Below are 19,764 nucleotides of genomic sequence, written 5' to 3' on the forward strand. Positions count from 1 at the left end.
TATGTTAAAATAGTACAAAATAATTAAATTAAATATGTTCCATAGTAAAAAGTATTATATTTTTATATTTATTTTAAATATTTTCATATTTAGTTCCAGTAAATAGAACATTTCATTTAAATGGTTTTTATAGTTAAAATAATTATAGCCCGCCTTAAAACTCAGCATATTTTTATTTGGATTAAATAATTCTCATATTTAAATCAGACTGGGATGAACTTTAATATAAATACAAATCGTATTTAAATTAAATATAATCCCCGTTAAAAGAACTGTACTTTATGTTTGATTTAAATATAGTATTTGAGCCATATTATTATGGTGCATATTCAATTTAAACCGATCCGTAGTTTAAAACAAGCGTGATTTATATTTAAAAAAGCCACAAATAAGTATGCAATGTGTTTTTATTGAAAATAAACTTAAACATATCCAAACAATTTTTCTGCTTACATTTTTTTTTTTTTGACCATACTAAAACGTTATCATTATTTTTGTTTTAAATACATTTGTACTTAACGTAAGTCTTAGAATTTATATTATACGTATGCATAGGGCAGCTAGTAAAGTCTTCAATGTTTTTTATTATCACAGATTTTTGTGTTTTGCCACATTCGTACGCCTGCATGTGCGTACAAAACTGTTTAATTGCAATATTATTACAGGCAACGTAAACTGTTTGTGCTTCCACAAACGCAAAAAGTATCTTAAATAATAAAAAGTTTGTATTTCTTATTCCCAAACAATAGTCTTTCTTATATGTTATACCTTTGTACAAAATATGCTCAGATATTTGAACATTTTCAGATGACAACTTATAGGAACTAATTTGTTTCAAGTATTCTTTATGTATGTCTTCATTTACAAAACTTATTACTTTAAAGTGGGGAGGAATTCCGTCCTTGTTCTTCGTTAGAAAGTAAGAGAAACTAAGACTTTCTTTTATAGCGAGAGAACGACATTCAGCTATCCGCGACGTTATAGAACTTAAATATGACTTAGAGTTTCTGTGTTTAGCTTCGAACCTCATAACCCAAGATAGCTTAGGAGGTCCACATTTTCTTATCGCGGTCGGGTAGTGAACAAGAAAATGATGCTTAGGTTTCAAAGTTGGTCCATATAACGAAACATATAATTTATGATGAGCTTGAATCTTTCTATCGAGAACTTGTAAGTCAGCATCATTAAATTCATTTTGAAATAACATGTCAATAATTTCTAGCATTTGCGTGAATAAAATCCAGTTTTTGTTATTCTTGGGCACATAGCTCGCTATCATAAATGGCAGATACCTAGCTAGGCAAAGTTTCTCACTAGCGGTCATTCTTAGTTCGTTTTTTTGTAACTTACTCAGAACAAGAGGACGCGATGCATTTTTTATGTCTAACTCTCCAAAGGAAAAACATTTTTTCCGATAATTAATAATGTCTAAACTTAAAATTTTTCCTTTTATCAAAGCTGTGAGAGTTTGGCATACGCTATAAACACATACGCCTTCTAGGACATCGTGCATGAGATCAAAATAAAAATTTTCTGTTACATGAAAAGTTTTAAGTTCGTTAAATAAACAGTCGCTCTTAATTCCTGTTTCAAGAACATCTTGTGCTTTTATGTCATTTTCATACGAGGCCCTGTTTCTGAACAAATTTGGATGTTCAAATGTCTCTTTTCATTTCTATGTTGTTTCGCCTGCATGCTCTGCAAAATCGTTTTGCTCTAAATGATTTTATAAAACCTAATATCGAGTTGAGTCCTAAATTGTCACCTAAAATTAGACCTACTACAATGTATATAGTAAATGACTCTTTCCCTATTGTTACCCTAATTCCATTTTCTAGTTCTTCTAAAACCTGATATATTTGATAAAATACAACATCATTATCTATTTCCTTAAATGCTTGACTTGGTATATATGCAAAGGGAAAAATAAAGTCTAACTTAGATTGCAAGTATTGAGGCAAAGTAGGAAAAGAATAATAGCAGCCACATATAGATGAAACATGTGCACCTATGGCATTATTAATTTGAAATTCATCGGCATAGAAATTTAACGGAATAATAATATCATTTATATCATAATGTGAAAGCTTGTTAGCAAATGTACAGGTATTGACAAAGTTGCAAATAGTTTCCTTTTTCATAAGCTCTTTTTGATTTTTAACAGTAAGGTTCAAAACGTCTGGAATCTCGAAAAATTTTCTTATTTGGAACTTTACAGGCATAAGTTGTATGTTCACTTTGTGAGGCATGAGTTCTGCTTTGCCTCTTTTAATTTTAGGTACTAGTTTGTTTGAAATTGTATATGCCAAAGGATTTTCATAGAGATTTTTCTCTTTTAAAAACTTTAAAAATTTATACTCAGATACTATCGGCTTAAATGGACTCTTACAGAAATCTAAAACATAATTAAGTATTTCGTATGATAAAGTTGAACTTGTCAGAGCATCTTTAACTGCACTAGCTATTGGGGCTAGCAGATCAGCAATTTGTTTTTGTATAAACAGAATCTCATTTCTTGGCAGTCCAGGTCGAGCGTGCAAGCCACAAGAAAAAAAAAAAGACTTGTCTTCAAAATTGTTTTGATAATCTGTGGTTTTAATATGTGCTAAGTTATTCTTTAGAGCGACACTTGAGTCGCGATTGGAAGCTGCAGTAACATAAGTATTATTAATTTCGATAATATTGATTTCTTCAATGTTGTCATTTTCCGATAATGTAATCTCAGCATGCGAGTTACAAATATGTTTCTCGAAAACGGCGTATTTGAAAAAAAGTTGATCGCATGACTTAAATTTACATATTAACGGGTTGTCTATGGTCGGTTTCTTAAGTAAGTGACTTATTTTTAAGTGATCTATTAATTCATCCGTATGCGAAAAGCTCTGACAGCACTTGAAACAGGAATACATTGCCAGTTTAGTAATAAAACGTTTACTTTCTCATAAAATTTAGCAAAGAAGTTAAGTTTGAAGACTTTTTATCATATGGGGTATGTATATCATATATGTACTGCTGTATGAACAACCAAGCAAATTCTGACGGTACGGGGTATTTTAAGTTCAATGTATTAAAAATCTTAAAGCATACATCTAACGACTCTATAAAGGAGTCAAACTTATATAATGACTTATCAAAGTATACGAAAAATCCTGTCAAATTTTCTATGCATTCACCTTCAACTATCAAAAAAGGCTGCACCGTTTCTGAGCTTATATAATACTTAATAATTAACTGCTGAAGCTTTTCCTCATAGTCCGCAATGGAATTGATTCTGAGGACAAGACTTTCCTGTGAGTCCAGTAGGGAGAATTTTTTTCTCTTGTTTGTTCCTTTTATTACGGCCCATGAATTATTTGACACGACTGAGGTAAGTAAAATAGTGTAGATGTAGTCCTTGGAATCTGTGAATAAGAATATTTTATTAGATTTTTTGTTATGGCATAATTTAGAAAAAGCTAAGCTTATCATAAGAAGATAAAGTGTAACCTGCAAAATGTGTAGATTGAATTTTAAAAAATTATATATTACCGATTGATACCGTTTTCTGAGCTGTCTTTAATATTCTAAGACACTCTTTGTTCTGTATATGATCTCCGTAAAAGCAAAAAACCTTTTCTTTGAACGGGTCCCATTTACGAAATAAAATATCTCCTTTCTCAGGGTATAATAAGTTGAAATCAATTTTTATCTTTAAAGATAAAGTTAAGTAGTTTTATAATATGTTTTGAGTAGGTTGTTTTATATATAAGGATTTAAATACATAAACTAATAGGAGATTTGGATCACAAAATGGAATACAAATGTACGGAATAGAAATTAAAAGAAGTTACCAAGTCTGGAGCACGGCAATCACCGTATTTTGGCCACTCCTTTAGAAATTGTGGACCATCCAGCAATTCGATGTCTTTTTTGCGTTGGGCATGAGATTCCCTCCACTTCTGACACACAGAGAGCCAATCAGAAATTTCCCGCTTTAGCTCTGCTTTCAAAGCAAAGCTTGTTATGTCAGCAAAACCACTTGTTTGGGACACAGGATCGGATTCCTGTAATGGACCGGATCGACCGCGCTTCAAAAGCTTTGACCTTAGATTTGCGTACTTCCAGTACAGTTTTCCTGCAGGATGCTTCTGTATAAGGTTTCGGGGCCTGTAGTAAACGTCCTGGAAGAAATTAATAAAAGCATAAATAACTTAATGAAGAACAGATTTGTTAAGCCAAAACACAGTTCAAAAACATTGATAGTGTTTAGATTTAGAACAAAGCACGGTCATAACTTACTCTCCAGTTCTTCTCCGAGGGAAATACCTCCACGATTTGGTTCACAATATCAGCAAAATCTGTAGTTTTAAGCGTCTGCTTCCTAGCTGAGATGTCCTCTATAATGATACTAATTATCTGGTCTCTTTGATCCGTCGTTAAGGTGTTTTTTAGGTTATATTGCTCGAGGAGAAACCTTCCCCGTGGATACCCCTTCAAAATGTCTGCAACCTGTTAAAAACAATAATAAGACAGGTCGACAATTAACAAGATTAAACGCTACAAGATCTAAAAGGATTTTACCTGTAGGCGACCACAGACCTAGATACTTTCCCTCACGTCACAGCTTGAAAAAAATCGTGGTCAAAGTATAAATTAGCTCTGTTGTTATAAAGACTTCGACCAATACTTTCTTTAAACTGTGGTGTGATGGAAAGTTTTTGATTTGGGTCGTAAAATCCTTTCAGATTATGTAGAGGTTAGTCTTGTTCAAAAGTAGTTAGGTTGTTAAATATAATTTTAAATCTTACCAATTTGGGTTTCGCAGCACCTGCAATGGGGATCTCTTGGTCTTGTTCCTCACCTGAGTCTTCACCGAAATTCTATTAAAAGAAACGTTAGAATGTAATATTAAAAACTCTTTTTTTCCATACATACCTGTGATTTTTGCCACCCTAACAGTTTGTACCGAAACTCAGCTCGAATACCTATATTGCCAATAGCATCCCTTATGTCGTCCGCGGTCAAAAATTTGAGAGACTTAAAGGTCACACCTTTACCTGCCAAAAAATTGATTCACAAAAAATGTATTTTTAAAAAAAGAGGAACTTACGATTTAACTCTTCAAAAACTTCGGGCAAGCCAAAGGAGACGAGCAAACTTTGCAGCTGGAGTTCGTCGTTTTCGTCCATCTTTTACATATATGTGTAAAGGAATGTTGTTATATTTTTATAAATTCGAATTTATGTGCAAATGTTTTTTTAAATTTTTCGCATTTTTGATTTTATTGAAATTTTATTACGTACACTGTTTGGTATAAGTATTTTGACAAAACAAAAGTTAAATATACTCATAATTTGAACTTATTTCTTGTAAACTTTGGCATCAGTGGATAGGTAATTTAGGTAATGTAATTTCAGCCAAATCCTGATACACGTGTTTACCACTTACCGAATAGTATACGTAAAAAAAGGTGAAACGACTGCGCCACAGAGCAGAATGCAACGGCAGCAAAGCGTCTTTTTAGCGCCCTTTTAGAGTTTTTCTTCTCGTGCATTCTACTCCTTTTATCTAGCTTGGGCGGGTTTTCACTTAATTTTCTTTCATATTCTTCATTTCTTATCCACTTTATGTTTATTTCACAACCGTATATCTTTTTTTGTTTTAAATGTAATGCTCTTTTAAGCTTTAATTTCTTCAAATGTAAATTATCACGAAATAATAACGCGCACAACAAAGAAGAAACTCAAAAAGGAAAAATGCGACAAAAAAAACGTGCACATGTATTAACTAATTATTGTTTTTTTATTTGACTCACCTTTTGCTTTTTGCTGTACTTTTCACTTTTTCAACTCTCAAACTCTCTCTAAAAACTCACTCACAAAACTATAAATCACTTTTACTTCTGATCAGGAGGACCGCTTGCTTCGAAGTGATCGCGGGATTCGCTACAAATCGGAGTGTCAAAATATTTCGTGTATACATACATACATACATATGCATGTGTGCAAAAAGGACGGACAAATTCTGTCGCGTGCCGTTACTTTACAATAGAAGTCAAAGTAATGGGGAAGAAAATAACAAAATATGTACAAATAAGTCCTTAAGTTTAATAACTTGTATATGTCAATTTAGTAATATTTATTTTATTTTATTATATTTATATATTATAGTACCATATCTTATTGTCAAAACATCGATACACAAGAAATATTAATGTTCCTATGCGCATACATATTTTCTTGACCACCAATGTACGAATGCGAATGGAAAAAGAAGACGCGCTTGCGTTTGCCGTTTTGCTTGTTCATATTTATCTCTAATTTGTCTGAATGTATGTATGTAAGTATGCACATTGTGCCGTTGGTTTTACGGCCCAGCGTTTACAATACACGCACCTTTTTTCTTTGGCTAAGCATGTTTTTGTACTTTTAATAGTAAATTACAAAGCCAAATCTTATGATAATTGTCATGCAAATAGAAAGAGGCTGCCGATGGTTGGGCAGCCGTAACTAAAACCATATTCTTTAAATATTAAAGCTGTTTTTCTTTTGCAAATTATTAATAATTTAAATTATGTTGTGAATATGGGTCACAAATTTAATACATATATGTACATAGATACATATACATATATGTAATTTGATTTCTAATTTACTATTATTTGGTCAAATACAAATTGTAAAAACGTTCTATATTCAAAATAAAAGAGTTCATATTCCGAACAAATGGAAAAAGTATTTACTCGAAATATAAAAAACCATCAAATATACTATGAATTGAACTACTTTTTATAATAGTTAAAACCAAGATGGCCACATTGGATTTGAAAGTGACTAACTTGTTTTTAAATAAAAATCACTTTGAATTGAATATTTACATATTTGACATACGGCTTAAATATGTTTTTTATTTAAATGAAAGGTTTTAATATTTAATATGACTATGCATGGGAGTAAAAAAAATCAAATAAAAATATATTTGATTTCACTTCGTGTTTTTTCTACCAGTGTACATGAACTTGTTAAGGAAAATAAAAAACAAAAGATTTCTAATGTAAAAGATAGTATAAAAGTAAAGCGTGAAATGAAGCAAATTAAGAAATACGATGATGATGAGAGAGAGCTTGACGATTTCTACTTTACAACTAATGAGAATGATCCGCAGTCTAATCGAAACATAACTCCACCAAGGTCTTTCGATGATAGTGATTCCTATAATCAATTCTTTTCACAAACGAATATAGAGGAAGATATAGAAGAAGAGAAAAAGGAGACGGAAAAGAGTGAAGAAGAAGGGACAACACCTTTGCCAATGTATACAGGAGAGGCCGATATGGGTGTGGATGCAGAGCTAGAAGATAATAACACAGTAGTAGGGAAACGCGGGTTCTGGGACAATTATCATATTAATGGCCCCCGGCCCCCCCTCCCCCCCTCATTAACGTATGCGGGTTCTGGGACAATTAGCATAATCCAATAAATTAACTGATTTTAATGGGCTTTGAAGTCATAAAAATGTCGCGATCATGTCTATAAAGAGTATACTTAATTGCCCCCATCGCCCCCACATCCCCATGTGACAATATTGATCATGTATCCTTCCCCTCATTATGTGCAATTAATAGTCAGGTGAGAAAGGTGCACGTGAGAAAGGTCGCACAACCATAGTATCCAAAGGTTGTTATCTTAGAGGAACATATCCGATCATGTTGGGGAAAGGTGTGATCACGTACCCTTTTGCCTCATTATCACAGGTGTTGCTGTGCACGTGTGAAAGGTCGCACACCCAAAGTATTCAAAGATGGTTATCTTAGAGGAACATGTCCGATCATGTTGGGGAATAATGTTTCCTATGATTGTAAAACTAATTTAGAAATCAAAAGAACCCCAATAAAATAAATCTCACAAGTTAATGATTCTCAGATGTGGAATATTTTCAAATACACATTTTTGTTTCCGCCCCAGAACGTTTAACTGGTAAATTGTCTAAGATTCTCTCCTTTCCACAAATGGGTCATAAACATGTCATAAAAGGGATTCAAGCAAGAGCTACCCGAACATGCGCACCTGTCAATTACCTGGACCGCAATAAAAGGGACACATGCACAACCCAGAAGGCGCACGCTCATTGACAAGATCGTGGGCCTCACGCCAACGACCTCATACGACCTCATACGACGTTCCCATAATAGGGGTTGAAATCACGACCGCGCAACAACTCGCAAGTAGCCGACATATCTCAGTCAAGGAAATATTTTCCATTCTCCGTACCTGTAATTTTAACTCGAAATAAAAAGTCAGAAGTTTATTTTGTAGCATAATAATACATTTATTCATTTATTTTGGTATTGCGAACATTTTTGTTATACATAGAAATTAATTTTCTGCTTTGATTCCGGCGATTTGCATAGAAGAAGCAGGCGCACGTTTCCGACGTCATTTCTGGATTACAAAATGTAAAGTGTTCACCATAATTCGTAGTTTTGAGATCATGTCCACCTCGATTCATGAACATAGATTTTGTGTTTAGAAGATATTGAAAATGCTGACCAGTTATCTCTCCTTTAAATTGTTCAATAAATTGGTCAATTTCCTAATGAAATTTCATTTTGTTAATTCTATTTTCTTGTAGGTCTTTACACATCTAGTCTCAACTTTAAAATGATGTATAACAATTATTTTATTGTTTTGGAGCTACTTTTAAAAAATGTCAAAATAATGTATGCATTGTTTAGAGCACAAACCCCGCCCTTAAGGTGTGTTTCACAATAGGGAAACCGGTTTCCTTTAAACCTGTTTAATGACGGACAGCCCATTTCCTCGATATTAATGAGCTGACGACTCCCAAAAAACTTCTGTAGAAATCGTTTCTTTTCCACACCTTTACAAATAATTTGTTTTCCGCTTGTAATTGTCCTTAGATACTTTCGAGTTTGTGGAAAACTGTTCTCTCCATCGTTCCAAAAAATTTTGTGATGTGTATTGGTTAACCAAATTGCAGTCTTTCGAGATTTTGTATTTAGCAAAGTAAAATCATATGGTGGTTCTATTAAAATACTATTATTCAAGTTTGGATCTTTTTCGAATACAATTCCAATTTCCTTTAAAATAAAATTATTATTATTATCAAAGAAACCTTGAACATCAATCGAAACAGTATCATTCAACATTTTTCTAATGTTAAACAACTCGTTGTACTAGTCCGTTTAATGGGTTATATTCAACTAAACGGTCATGTATGAGGAGACAGTAAGCTTGGGTATTTTCATGACTTGGTGTCTTCAGTTCTATTGAAATTCTCACATCAATAGGACCAGTTTTCACTGATTCGTTTTGATATGAAAGATCAACCACAATAATAGGGGCCTTCAATTTAAATTCATTTGGGGTCAAAAATGGTTGTGATTCACGATTATAGTAACTAGATTGAAATCTTGTATACATTTCATATAGGTGAGCATACTGATTCTTACTAAAATCAACATTCAGATTATCATATGGATATGACTCTGAATTCAAGTGAACTTTCAAGTTTGATAAGTTATTTGTGATAAGTTCTCCATTTAGTGTAAATCCAATTATAGCAAATCTTGGTTTTTCGCGGTTAGCCGACAATTTCACATTCCAGCTGTGTTGACTTCCATACCCCAATTTGGGGTTAACATATGAATCCCAACTCCGGAATGCGATTGGTAGGTTTACACCACTTTTAATAATATCGTACATCTTAATTTTCGCAAAATCGCTCGGAGTTACATGGGGAATTTTCCAGGTTATATTCGTCATTTCCAACTTAAAAGTTTGTTCATTTCTGGTTTGTTCAAACACATCACCAAGATTCTTAGTTAGCATCAACACTAGTTCGTGTTTACAATTTAACAAAACTTTTTTATAATCCTCAGCAAATCCCAATAAATTTTTTAATGGTACAGAAAAGTTAAAGTGGGGTCCCGTAGATATTTCGTCCCCACTGCTCCATCCGGAATTTAATAGATTTTGACTTTGAAGATTATACAGAGATATATAATTTTTTAGGGTTGTAGTCATACCGACAAATCGTGTTTTATCAATCTCACATCCATTTATTTCGTACTTAATTTCATCCAAAAAGTAAGCCATACAATTATTTTTAAAAAAAGTGGTAACATTTTCAGTTGTAGGTCCATTCGGTGAATCTTTTCTAATAATTCCTTGAAAATTAAGGTAACTTTCGTGAGGAAGCACGTACAAGTCTTGATTTTGAATAGTAATTCGAATTTCATCGTTTGGCTTAAATGTTTGATTATACGATGAATAAGTATGAAACTCTTTCTTCGAAATACTCTCATCTGAGTAAACCTTTTCTCGAACATTTAAAATTTCGTTCATTGTTTTCCTTTCCACCTTTTATATTATACTCGAAGCTTCAAGCCTAACGACTTTAGAAATAGTTTATTTTTCAAAGTAAGTGAGCTTCTTTTTACTTTTGGTCCTCTTTCTATAGCTTTACAATTAGTAATGCTTGGCTGAGGACTTAAGCTACGTCTTTTATTATAAATAATCATTCTATTAACCGAATGTGCATGCGAATCGAAACGTTTTCACCACGTAATTTCACCAAATCACCGTTTTGATCAACTATGCGTATAGATAGTGTGCTTATTTCGTCACAGTTGATTGGTAAATAAATTAGGTTATGTGGTGTCACTGTCATTTTATACCCAGGCGGAACATTAATGCCAAACTCATGTAATGTATGATTCGGTGTATTATCTACATATGAACCGCTGATTATATTACATTCCAAACGAATTGTATTAATTTTTAATATGTTCACGGTCTGATCTGATCGATAGGTTTTTGTAGGATGTGGTTCTAGTACTTTTTGATGGAAACCAAACAGCTGTCCAACCGATCTTTCCTTATTAAAGTAAACTGACTCTCGCATGGTAGTTATTTCAACTTGAAGTGTATTATTATTACTTTGAATTTTAAATGTATTTTCCAGGTTATAGTCTTTTAGTTTATTGTAAATGAAATCGGTGATATCATTCAATTCATATGATCCAGTTGGAATTGTAATAACCTTGTCACCGATGTGGAAGAGGTTATTTTTTTCATCAATATTTGGAATCGAATTATACATATTAAAATCGATAAGAGCGCACTCATATCGACCATTCAATTCGATAGGTGGAAAAAAGTTTGTATTTATAATGGAACTATTTCCATTCAAGGATAATGCAAGTGATCTAGACATATTGAAATCTCTTGATAAACTGTGGGATTGTAAGTATCTAACCAAGCTTTATATTGAAATTACTCCTTAAATCATAATAAATTGATCAAATCCTTTTCTGTATCTTCCGTTATCCATTTCGTTATCCTTGCTAATTAATAGGAATCCGTGCTTGTCCTCCCAACATTTTTGACAAATTTTCACAAATGTTTCATAATTTATATCAGTGTTAATATGGTCCCGATATATATGCCGCATATTTAAATCATCTTGCTTAAACATTATAATAAAGTTGGCATAGTCACGAATCAGATGTTTAGGTATATGACTATACGTTTGACATAAATAAAAAGAGTCGATATTTTTATGTCGACCCATACAAAAATAAGATCTTATGTTATCTTGTTTTTCACAAGCTACGTCATCGAATATCATAATGGAATTGTTTTTAGCTTCACTGGGGTCTAGTACACCCTCATTATGGGAGAATGTATGATATCCCATTCCTTTAATCGGTTTGATTAATTTCTCCAAGTACTCATATTTAGGTTGATATAAACTTTTTGAAAATATATAAACATTTTCGAATTTTAATCCATTAGGACTCTCTATTAGGCTTAACATAATATTAGTTTTACCACAATTCGAAGGCCCAACAATTAGAGCCCTTATTGTGTTCGGTAAGAGAGCACTATGTCGTGGCGGTAGATTTTTCTCGTTTTCATCGTTAATATTTCTAACTACAATTTTTTGTTTCTGACTTATTAAACGCATCTTTTAACCTAATGTACCTCATTCAATGAGAAATATTTGATGATTAAACATCAATAAAATGGGGAAACGTTTTTATAATCGCATCAGTCGTATTTTTAATTGTAAACACGGTGGTGGTCTTGTCGATAAGCTAATTAATACATTACCGTTTGAAGCCCATATTCCGGGATATAATTTTTGTGGACCGGGTACAAAGTTACAGAAACGGTTGGAACGTGGTGATCAAGGAATAAACCCATTGGATGAAGCTTGCAAAGAGCACGATATCGCATATTCTCAAAACAAGGCATTGAGTGAACGACATAGGGCAGACTCCATATTAATTGACAAAGCCTGGTCGCGTGTCAAGGCACCAGATAGCAGTCTTGGTGAAAGAGCAGCAGCATACTTTGTTACAAATATAATGAAAGCCAAGAAAAAATTTGGTATGGGATTGAATAAAACGGAAAAGAAAGGAAGGAAAAAGATATTGAAGAATAAAATGAAGAAGACAAACCTTTCGACTGTAATTAATGCTGCTACTAAGACATTAAAAAAACAAAAACCATTAGACATTATGAGTGCAATTAAAGTTGCACGTAAATCAATTCATCAATCAATGGGTTCTAAGAAAAATGTTAAAGTACCTCGTATAATTAATGTACCCAAAATTGGAGGTTTTCTACCAATCGTGCCGATCTTGACAGCCCTCAGCGCTCTTGGTAGTTTAGCAAGTGGTAGTGCAGCAATTGCAAAAACAATTAACAATGCGAGAATGGCTAAGGAAGATATGGAGGAGAAAAAACGTCACAATAGGAAAATTGAAAGTGTTGCTGTAGGAGAAGGATTATATCTCAAGCCCTATAGAAAGGGTTATGGTTTCTTTCTTAAGCCCTATAGTAAGGGGAAAGGAATTAAGAAGCGAAAAAACTAATTTCTCTGCTACCCAATAGACCACTATCAAATATCGACATTATACATTTTGCTAGGAAATATATCCCACATTTTAGAGGGGTGTTTATGAGAGATCTACTCCCAGAAGCACCAAAAAGTAGGGAGTGTGGTATAGTAAACTTAGATAATTCCCGATCAAGTGGTACACATTGGGTTGCATATAATAAAAATAAAAATAATATACATTATTTCGACAGTTTTGGAAATCTTCAGCCACCTAGAGAAGTTGTGAAATACTTGGGACATAGAATACAATACAACTACGATAGAGTTCAAGACTTTGATACATACAACTGTGGACACCTGTCCCTCGCTTTTCTACTTTCTTTCGTAGAAAATGTGGAGTCAAAACCGGTATATTTAAATGGTTAATTTACATTTGGGGGGTTGAAAATCAATGTATGGGTACGTGTATGTGTGAACTCTGTATGGTATAAAAAGTGGACCTGCACGCGTTCAAATTCACAGTCTAAGTTTCTACTTCACATCGAACGTCATCTAGAGGACAAGAATTTTTGATCATTCTTAACAAAAAAAAAAAAAAAAAGCCTATAACTGCTCATAACAGCTCAAAACAGCTGGTGACCAGCTTATAACAACTAGTAAACAACTAGTTAACAGCTACTAAACAGATAATAACCATCTAATAACAGCTATTAACCAGCTAAAACAAGTAGTAAGCAACTACGAAACAAGTACTGAACAACTGCTAAACAGGTAGTAAACATCAAAATACAGCTAAAAACAACGTGGAACAACTGTACCAAGTCCAAAAAACTCAACAACCATCATGAATCAGGAAAACCAGATGAACATTGTAGTTAAAGAGTTCAATAAATTTAATAAAAAGACACTGCTATCGAAGACAAGGATGCCTGAAAATGTAAGATTCCCGATCCTCAAGGCGGAGCGCAAAACAACAAAGGTTGGAGAATCTATTGCTCTCGAGTTGGAGGAGCACATTCTGTACATGCCGGAAAGGTACACCTCTCTTCAAGATGTTATCATCAATGAAATGGTTGATTGAAAATTTAATATTTATAAAAGTAATGACAATTTGTATTTAGAAATAAGTCAGTAATCATTAAAAAGATTCGATACATTTTCTTCATTATATTTTAAAAAGTGTATTTATTGTTATATTCTTAAAATCTCAATCTTTTTAATGATTACTGACTTATTTCTAAATACAAATTGTCATTACTTTTATAAATATTAAATTTTCCATCAACCATTTCATTGATGATAACATCTTGAAGAGAGGTGTACCTTTCCGGCATGTACAGAATGTGCTCCTCCAACTCGAGAGCAATAGATTCTCCAACCTTTGTTGTTTTGCGCTCCGCCTTGAGGATCGGGAATCTTACATTTTCAGGCATCCTTGTCTTCGATAGCAGTGTCTTTTTATTAAATTTATTGAACTCTTTAACTACAATGTTCATCTGGTTTTCCTGATTCATGATGGTTGTTGAGTTTTTTGGACTTGGTACAGTTGTTCCACGTTGTTTTTAGCTGTATTTTGATGTTTACTACCTGTTTAGCAGTTGTTCAATACTTGTTTCGTAGTTGCTTACTACTTGTTTTAGCTGGTTAATAGCTGTTATTAGATGGTTATTATCTGTTTAGTAGCTGTTAACTAGTTGTTTACTAGTTGTTATAAGCTGGTCACCAGCTGTTTTGAGCTGTTATGAGCAGTTATAGGCTTTTTTTTTTTTTTTTTGTTAAGAATGATCAAAAATTCTTGTCCTCTAGATGACGTTCGATGTGAAGTAGAAACTTAGACTGTGAATTTGAACGCGTGCAGGTCCACTTCTTATACCATACAGAGTTCACACATACACGTACCCATACATTGATTTTCAACCCCCCAAATGTAAATTAACCATTTAAATATACCGGTTTTGACTCCACATTTTCTACGAAAGAAAGTAGAAAAGCGAGGGACAGGTGTCCACAGTTGTATGTATCAAAGTCTTGAACTCTATCGTAGTTGTATTGTATTCTATGTCCCAAGTATTTCACAACTTCTCTAGGTGGCTGAAGATTTCCAAAACTGTCGAAATAATGTATATTATTTTTATTTTTATTATATGCAACCCAATGTGTACCACTTGATCGGGAATTATCTAAGTTTACTATACCACACTCCCTACTTTTTGGTGCTTCTGGGAGTAGATCTCTCATAAACACCCCTCTAAAATGTGGGATATATTTCCTAGCAAAATGTATAATGTCGATATTTGATAGTGGTCTATTGGGTAGCAGAGAAATTAGTTTTTTCGCTTCTTAATTCCTTTCCCCTTACTATAGGGCTTAAGAAAGAAACCATAACCCTTTCTATAGGGCTTGAGATATAATCCTTCTCCTACAGCAACACTTTCAATTTTCCTATTGTGACGTTTTTTCTCCTCCATATCTTCCTTAGCCATTCTCGCATTGTTAATTGTTTTTGCAATTGCTGCACTACCACTTGCTAAACTACCAAGAGCGCTGAGGGCTGTCAAGATCGGCACGATTGGTAGAAAACCTCCAATTTTGGGTACATTAATTATACGAGGTACTTTAACATTTTTCTTAGAACCCATTGATTGATGAATTGATTTACGTGCAACTTTAATTGCACTCATAATGTCTAATGGTTTTTGTTTTTTTAATGTCTTAGTAGCAGCATTAATTACAGTCGAAAGGTTTGTCTTCTTCATTTTATTCTTCAATATCTTTTTCCTTCCTTTCTTTTCCGTTTTATTCAATCCCATACCAAATTTTTTCTTGGCTTTCATTATATTTGTAACAAAGTATGCTGCTGCTCTTTCACCAAGACTGCTATCTGGTGCCTTGACACGCGACCAGGCTTTGTCAATTAATATGGAGTCTGCCCTATGTCGTTCACTCAATGCCTTGTTTTGAGAATATGCGATATCGTGCTCTTTGCAAGCTTCATCCAATGGGTTTATTCCTTGATCACCACGTTCCAACCGTTTCTGTAACTTTGTACCCGGTCCACAAAAATTATATCCCGGAATATGGGCTTCAAACGGTAATGTATTAATTAGCTTATCGACAAGACCACCACCGTGTTTACAATTAAAAATACGACTGATGCGATTATAAAAACGTTTCCCCATTTTATTGATGTTTAATCATCAAATATTTCTCATTGAATGAGGTACATTAGGTTAAAAGATGCGTTTAATAAGTCAGAAACAAAAAATTGTAGTTAGAAATATTAACGATGAAAACGAGAAAAATCTACCGCCCCGACATAGTGCTCTCTTACCGAACACAATAAGGGCTCTAATTGTTGGGCCTTCGAATTGTGGTAAAACTAATATTATGTTAAGTCTAATAGAGAGTCCTAATGGATTAAAATTCGAAAATGTTTATATATTTTCAAAAAGTTTATATCAACCTAAATATGAGTACTTGGAGAAATTAATCAAACCGATTAAAGGAATGGGATATCATACATTCTCCCATAATGAGGGTGTACTAGACCCCAGTGAAGCTAAAAACAATTCCATTATGATATTCGATGACGTAGCTTGTGAAAAACAAGATAACATAAGATCTTATTTTTGTATGGGTCGACATAAAAATATCGACTCTTTTTATTTATGTCAAACGTATAGTCATATACCTAAACATCTGATTCGTGACAATGCCAACTTTATTATAATGTTTAAGCAAGATGATTTAAATATGCGGCATATATATCGGGACCATATTAACACTGATATGAATTATGAAACATTTGTGAAAATTTGTCAAAAATGTTGGGAGGACAAGCACGGATTCCTATTAATTAGCAAGGATAACGAAATGGATAACGGAAGATACAGAAAAGGATTTGATCAATTTATTATGATTTAAGGAGTAATTTCAATATAAAGCTTGGTTAGATACTTACAATCCCACAGTTTATCAAGAGATTTCAATATGTCTAGATCACTTGCATTATCCTTGAATGGAAATAGTTCCATTATAAATACAAACTTTTTTCCACCTATCGAATTGAATGGTCGATATGAGTGCGCTCTTATCGATTTTAATATGTATAATTCGATTCCAAATATTGATGAAAAAAATAACCTCTTCCACATCGGTGACAAGGTTATTACAATTCCAACTGGATCATATGAATTGAATGATATCACCGATTTCATTTACAATAAACTAAAAGACTATAACCTGGAAAATACATTTAAAATTCAAAGTAATAATAATACACTTCAAGTTGAAATAACTACCATGCGAGAGTCAGTTTACTTTAATAAGGAAAGATCGGTTGGACAGCTGTTTGGTTTCCATCAAAAAGTACTAGAACCACATCCTACAAAAACCTATCGATCAGATCAGACCGTGAACATATTAAAAATTAATACAATTCGTTTGGAATGTAATATAATCAGCGGTTCATATGTAGATAATACACCGAATCATACATTACATGAGTTTGGCATTAATGTTCCGCCTGGGTATAAAATGACAGTGACACCACATAACCTAATTTATTTACCAATCAACTGTGACGAAATAAGCACACTATCTATACGCATAGTTGATCAAAACGGTGATTTGGTGAATTTACGTGGTGAAAACGTTTCGATTCGCATGCACATTCGGTTAATAGAATGATTATTTATAATAAAAGACGTAGCTTAAGTCCTCAGCCAAGCATTACTAATTGTAAAGCTATAGAAAGAGGACCAAAAGTAAAAAGAAGCTCACTTACTTTGAAAAATAAACTATTTTTAAAGTCGTTAGGCTTGAAGCTTCGAGTATAATATAAAAGGTGGAAAGGAAAACAATGAACGAAATTTTAAATGTTCGAGAAAAGGTTTACTCAGATGAGAGTATTTCGAAGAAAGAGTTTCATACTTATTCATCGTATAATCAAACATTTAAGCCAAACGATGAAATTCGAATTACTATTCAAAATCAAGACTTGTACCTGCTTCCTCACGAAAGTTACCTTAATTTTCAAGGAATTATTAGAAAAGATTCACCGAATGGACCTACAACTGAAAATGTTACCACTTTTTTTAAAAATAATTGTATGGCTTACTTTTTGGATGAAATTAAGTACGAAATAAATGGATGTGAGATTGATAAAACACGATTTGTCGGTATGACTACAACCCTAAAAAATTATATATCTCTGGATAATCTTCAAAGTCAAAATCTATTAAATTCCGGATGGAGCAGTGGGGACGAAATATCTACGGGACCCCACTTTAACTTTTCTGTACCATTAAAAAATTTATTGGGATTTGCTGAGGATTATAAAAAAGTTTTGTTAAATTGTAAACACGAACTAGTGTTGATGCTAACTAAGAATCTTGGTGATGTGTTTGAACAAACCAGAAATGAACAAACTTTTAAGTTGGAAATGACGAATATAACCTGGAAAATTCCCCATGTAACTCCGAGCGATTTTGCGAAAATTAAGATGTACGATATTATTAAAAGTGGTGTAAACTTACCAATCGCATTCCGGAGTTGGGATTCATATGTTAACCCCAAATTGGGGTATGGAAGTCAACACAGCTGGAATGTGAAATTGTCGGCTAACCGCGAAAAACCAAGATTTGCTATAATTGGATTTACACTAAATGGAGAACTTATCACAAATAACTTATCAAACTTGAAAGTTCACTTGAATTCAGAGTCATATCCATATGATAATCTGAATGTTGATTTTAGTAAGAATCAGTATGCTCACCTATATGAAATGTATACAAGATTTCAATCTAGTTGTACGCCGGGGGGCAGCGGGGTACCGTGCTGGCGCTGGTGGAATGGCGTGGGAGGCGACGACGGGAAAACGTTCGGCGTCGGCGGGCTGGTTCGAAGGGCTTCGTTGGCTTGCTGCTGGTGCGGTTTGCTGCTGGTGCTGATGAAGCTGTAGGGGAGAAACCACTCGAACGCGTATTTGCCCCTTAGTCGGAAATAAAAAGTTCACAAGAAGTTAAACTGGGTAAAAAGTAGGCGGGGGTACGACCGCGGTTTATTCGTTTGCACTTCAGAAATCGAACTGACTTAGTCTAAGCTCCGCTCTGCGCTCCAAAGCGCAGCGGAGACTTCATGGCGGGAGCTAGGAACAGCGCAGGAGAGCGGGAGCGCGGGAGAGCGGGAGAGCGGGAGAGCGGGAGAGCGGTAGAGCGGTAGAGCGGTGCAGCTGGTGCAGCTGGATAGCGGGGCCAGTCCAGATTCGCCGGACAGTGGGCCTGAACATTCCGCCCCCCTTGCAATCGCTAGCGTTGCAAAAATAATAACGGGGACGGAACTTCGGCCAGCCGCCTACGCCTCAAGCCTGCGTACAGGCGCCGGAGACGATCCACCCGAACACCGTCTTCTGGGCTACCGGCAGTCCCTCGTCGACCATGTGAAAGCCCGGCTTTATCACCTTCGGGTAGACGTCGGCGCCCAGGATCAATGAGATCGTGGCTGGCCGGTGGAAAACCTCATCCGCGAGCGGTAGCTCCTTAAATTTTTGGACGACGCTCTCACTGAGCGCACGGATGGGAGTGCGGATGCGCACGTTAGGCTCGATCTTGAGGACCACCTCCAGCTTGATGGCCTCGTCGACCTTCGAGCGAATCGTCGCCGTGCATATGCTCTCGTCGCCCACGTTCGTTGTCGGCAAACGCAACGCGGCGGCCAGGGATGCATCAATGGAGCTTGTCGGGGTGCACGGATCGATGAGTGCGGCGGTGTCGAACTTCTTCTCTCCGGTCTCGACGATCACCACAGCAGTCGGGAGGACATTAACGCTATGCCGCTGGAGAAGTGCGGCGAGCGACGGAGCTGGTGTCGAGGATGCTGAGCGCGATGGAGGAGCAGGCGTTTGGCGAGTTGGCG

At 34.7% G+C, this 19,764-nt stretch overlaps 1 protein-coding gene across 3 annotated transcripts; it reads right to left on the bottom strand.

Moving 5' to 3' along the window:
* Nucleotides 1–2,062: 2,062 nt before the first annotated feature.
* Nucleotides 2,063–5,926, bottom strand: LOC139353641 (uncharacterized). Of its 3 annotated transcripts, none has more exons than XM_070997981.1 (8): nt 5,795–5,926; nt 5,090–5,168; nt 4,915–5,036; nt 4,788–4,859; nt 4,279–4,488; nt 3,831–4,160; nt 3,529–3,688; nt 2,063–3,401 (listed from the first exon to the last, which is right to left on the bottom strand). In XM_070997981.1, exons 2-8 carry the CDS (start codon nt 5,166–5,168, stop codon nt 2,932–2,934), a joined length of 1,443 nt encoding a protein of 480 aa, XP_070854082.1. In that variant the 5' UTR covers nt 5,795–5,926; the 3' UTR covers nt 2,063–2,931. The 3 variants fall into 3 exon arrangements, with proteins under 3 accessions (XP_070854082.1, XP_070854083.1, XP_070854084.1); XM_070997982.1 differs by having other exon boundaries at nt 5,859–5,914; XM_070997983.1 differs by having other exon boundaries at nt 5,855–5,894.
* Nucleotides 5,927–19,764: the final 13,838 nt, after the last annotated feature.

This window comes from Drosophila suzukii, chromosome Y, assembly GCF_043229965.1.
Source record: "Drosophila suzukii chromosome Y, CBGP_Dsuzu_IsoJpt1.0, whole genome shotgun sequence".
In the NCBI taxonomy this organism is placed as follows: Eukaryota; Metazoa; Arthropoda; class Insecta; order Diptera; family Drosophilidae; genus Drosophila; species Drosophila suzukii.

Bases quoted from the DNA above. Each gene is read 5' to 3' on its own strand.
- LOC139353641 (XM_070997981.1), bottom strand. From the start codon at position 5,168: ATGGACGAAAACGACGAACTCCAGCTGCAAAGTTTGCTCGTCTCCTTT. The intron at 4,489-4,787 runs GTAAGATTTAAA...TGTTTTTAACAG, and splicing joins GTGCTGCGAAACCCAAATTG to GTTGCAGACATTTTGAAGGG. The intron at 3,689-3,830 runs GTAACTTCTTTT...TTATCTTTAAAG, and splicing joins ATTGCCGTGCTCCAGACTTG to ATAAAAATTGATTTCAACTT.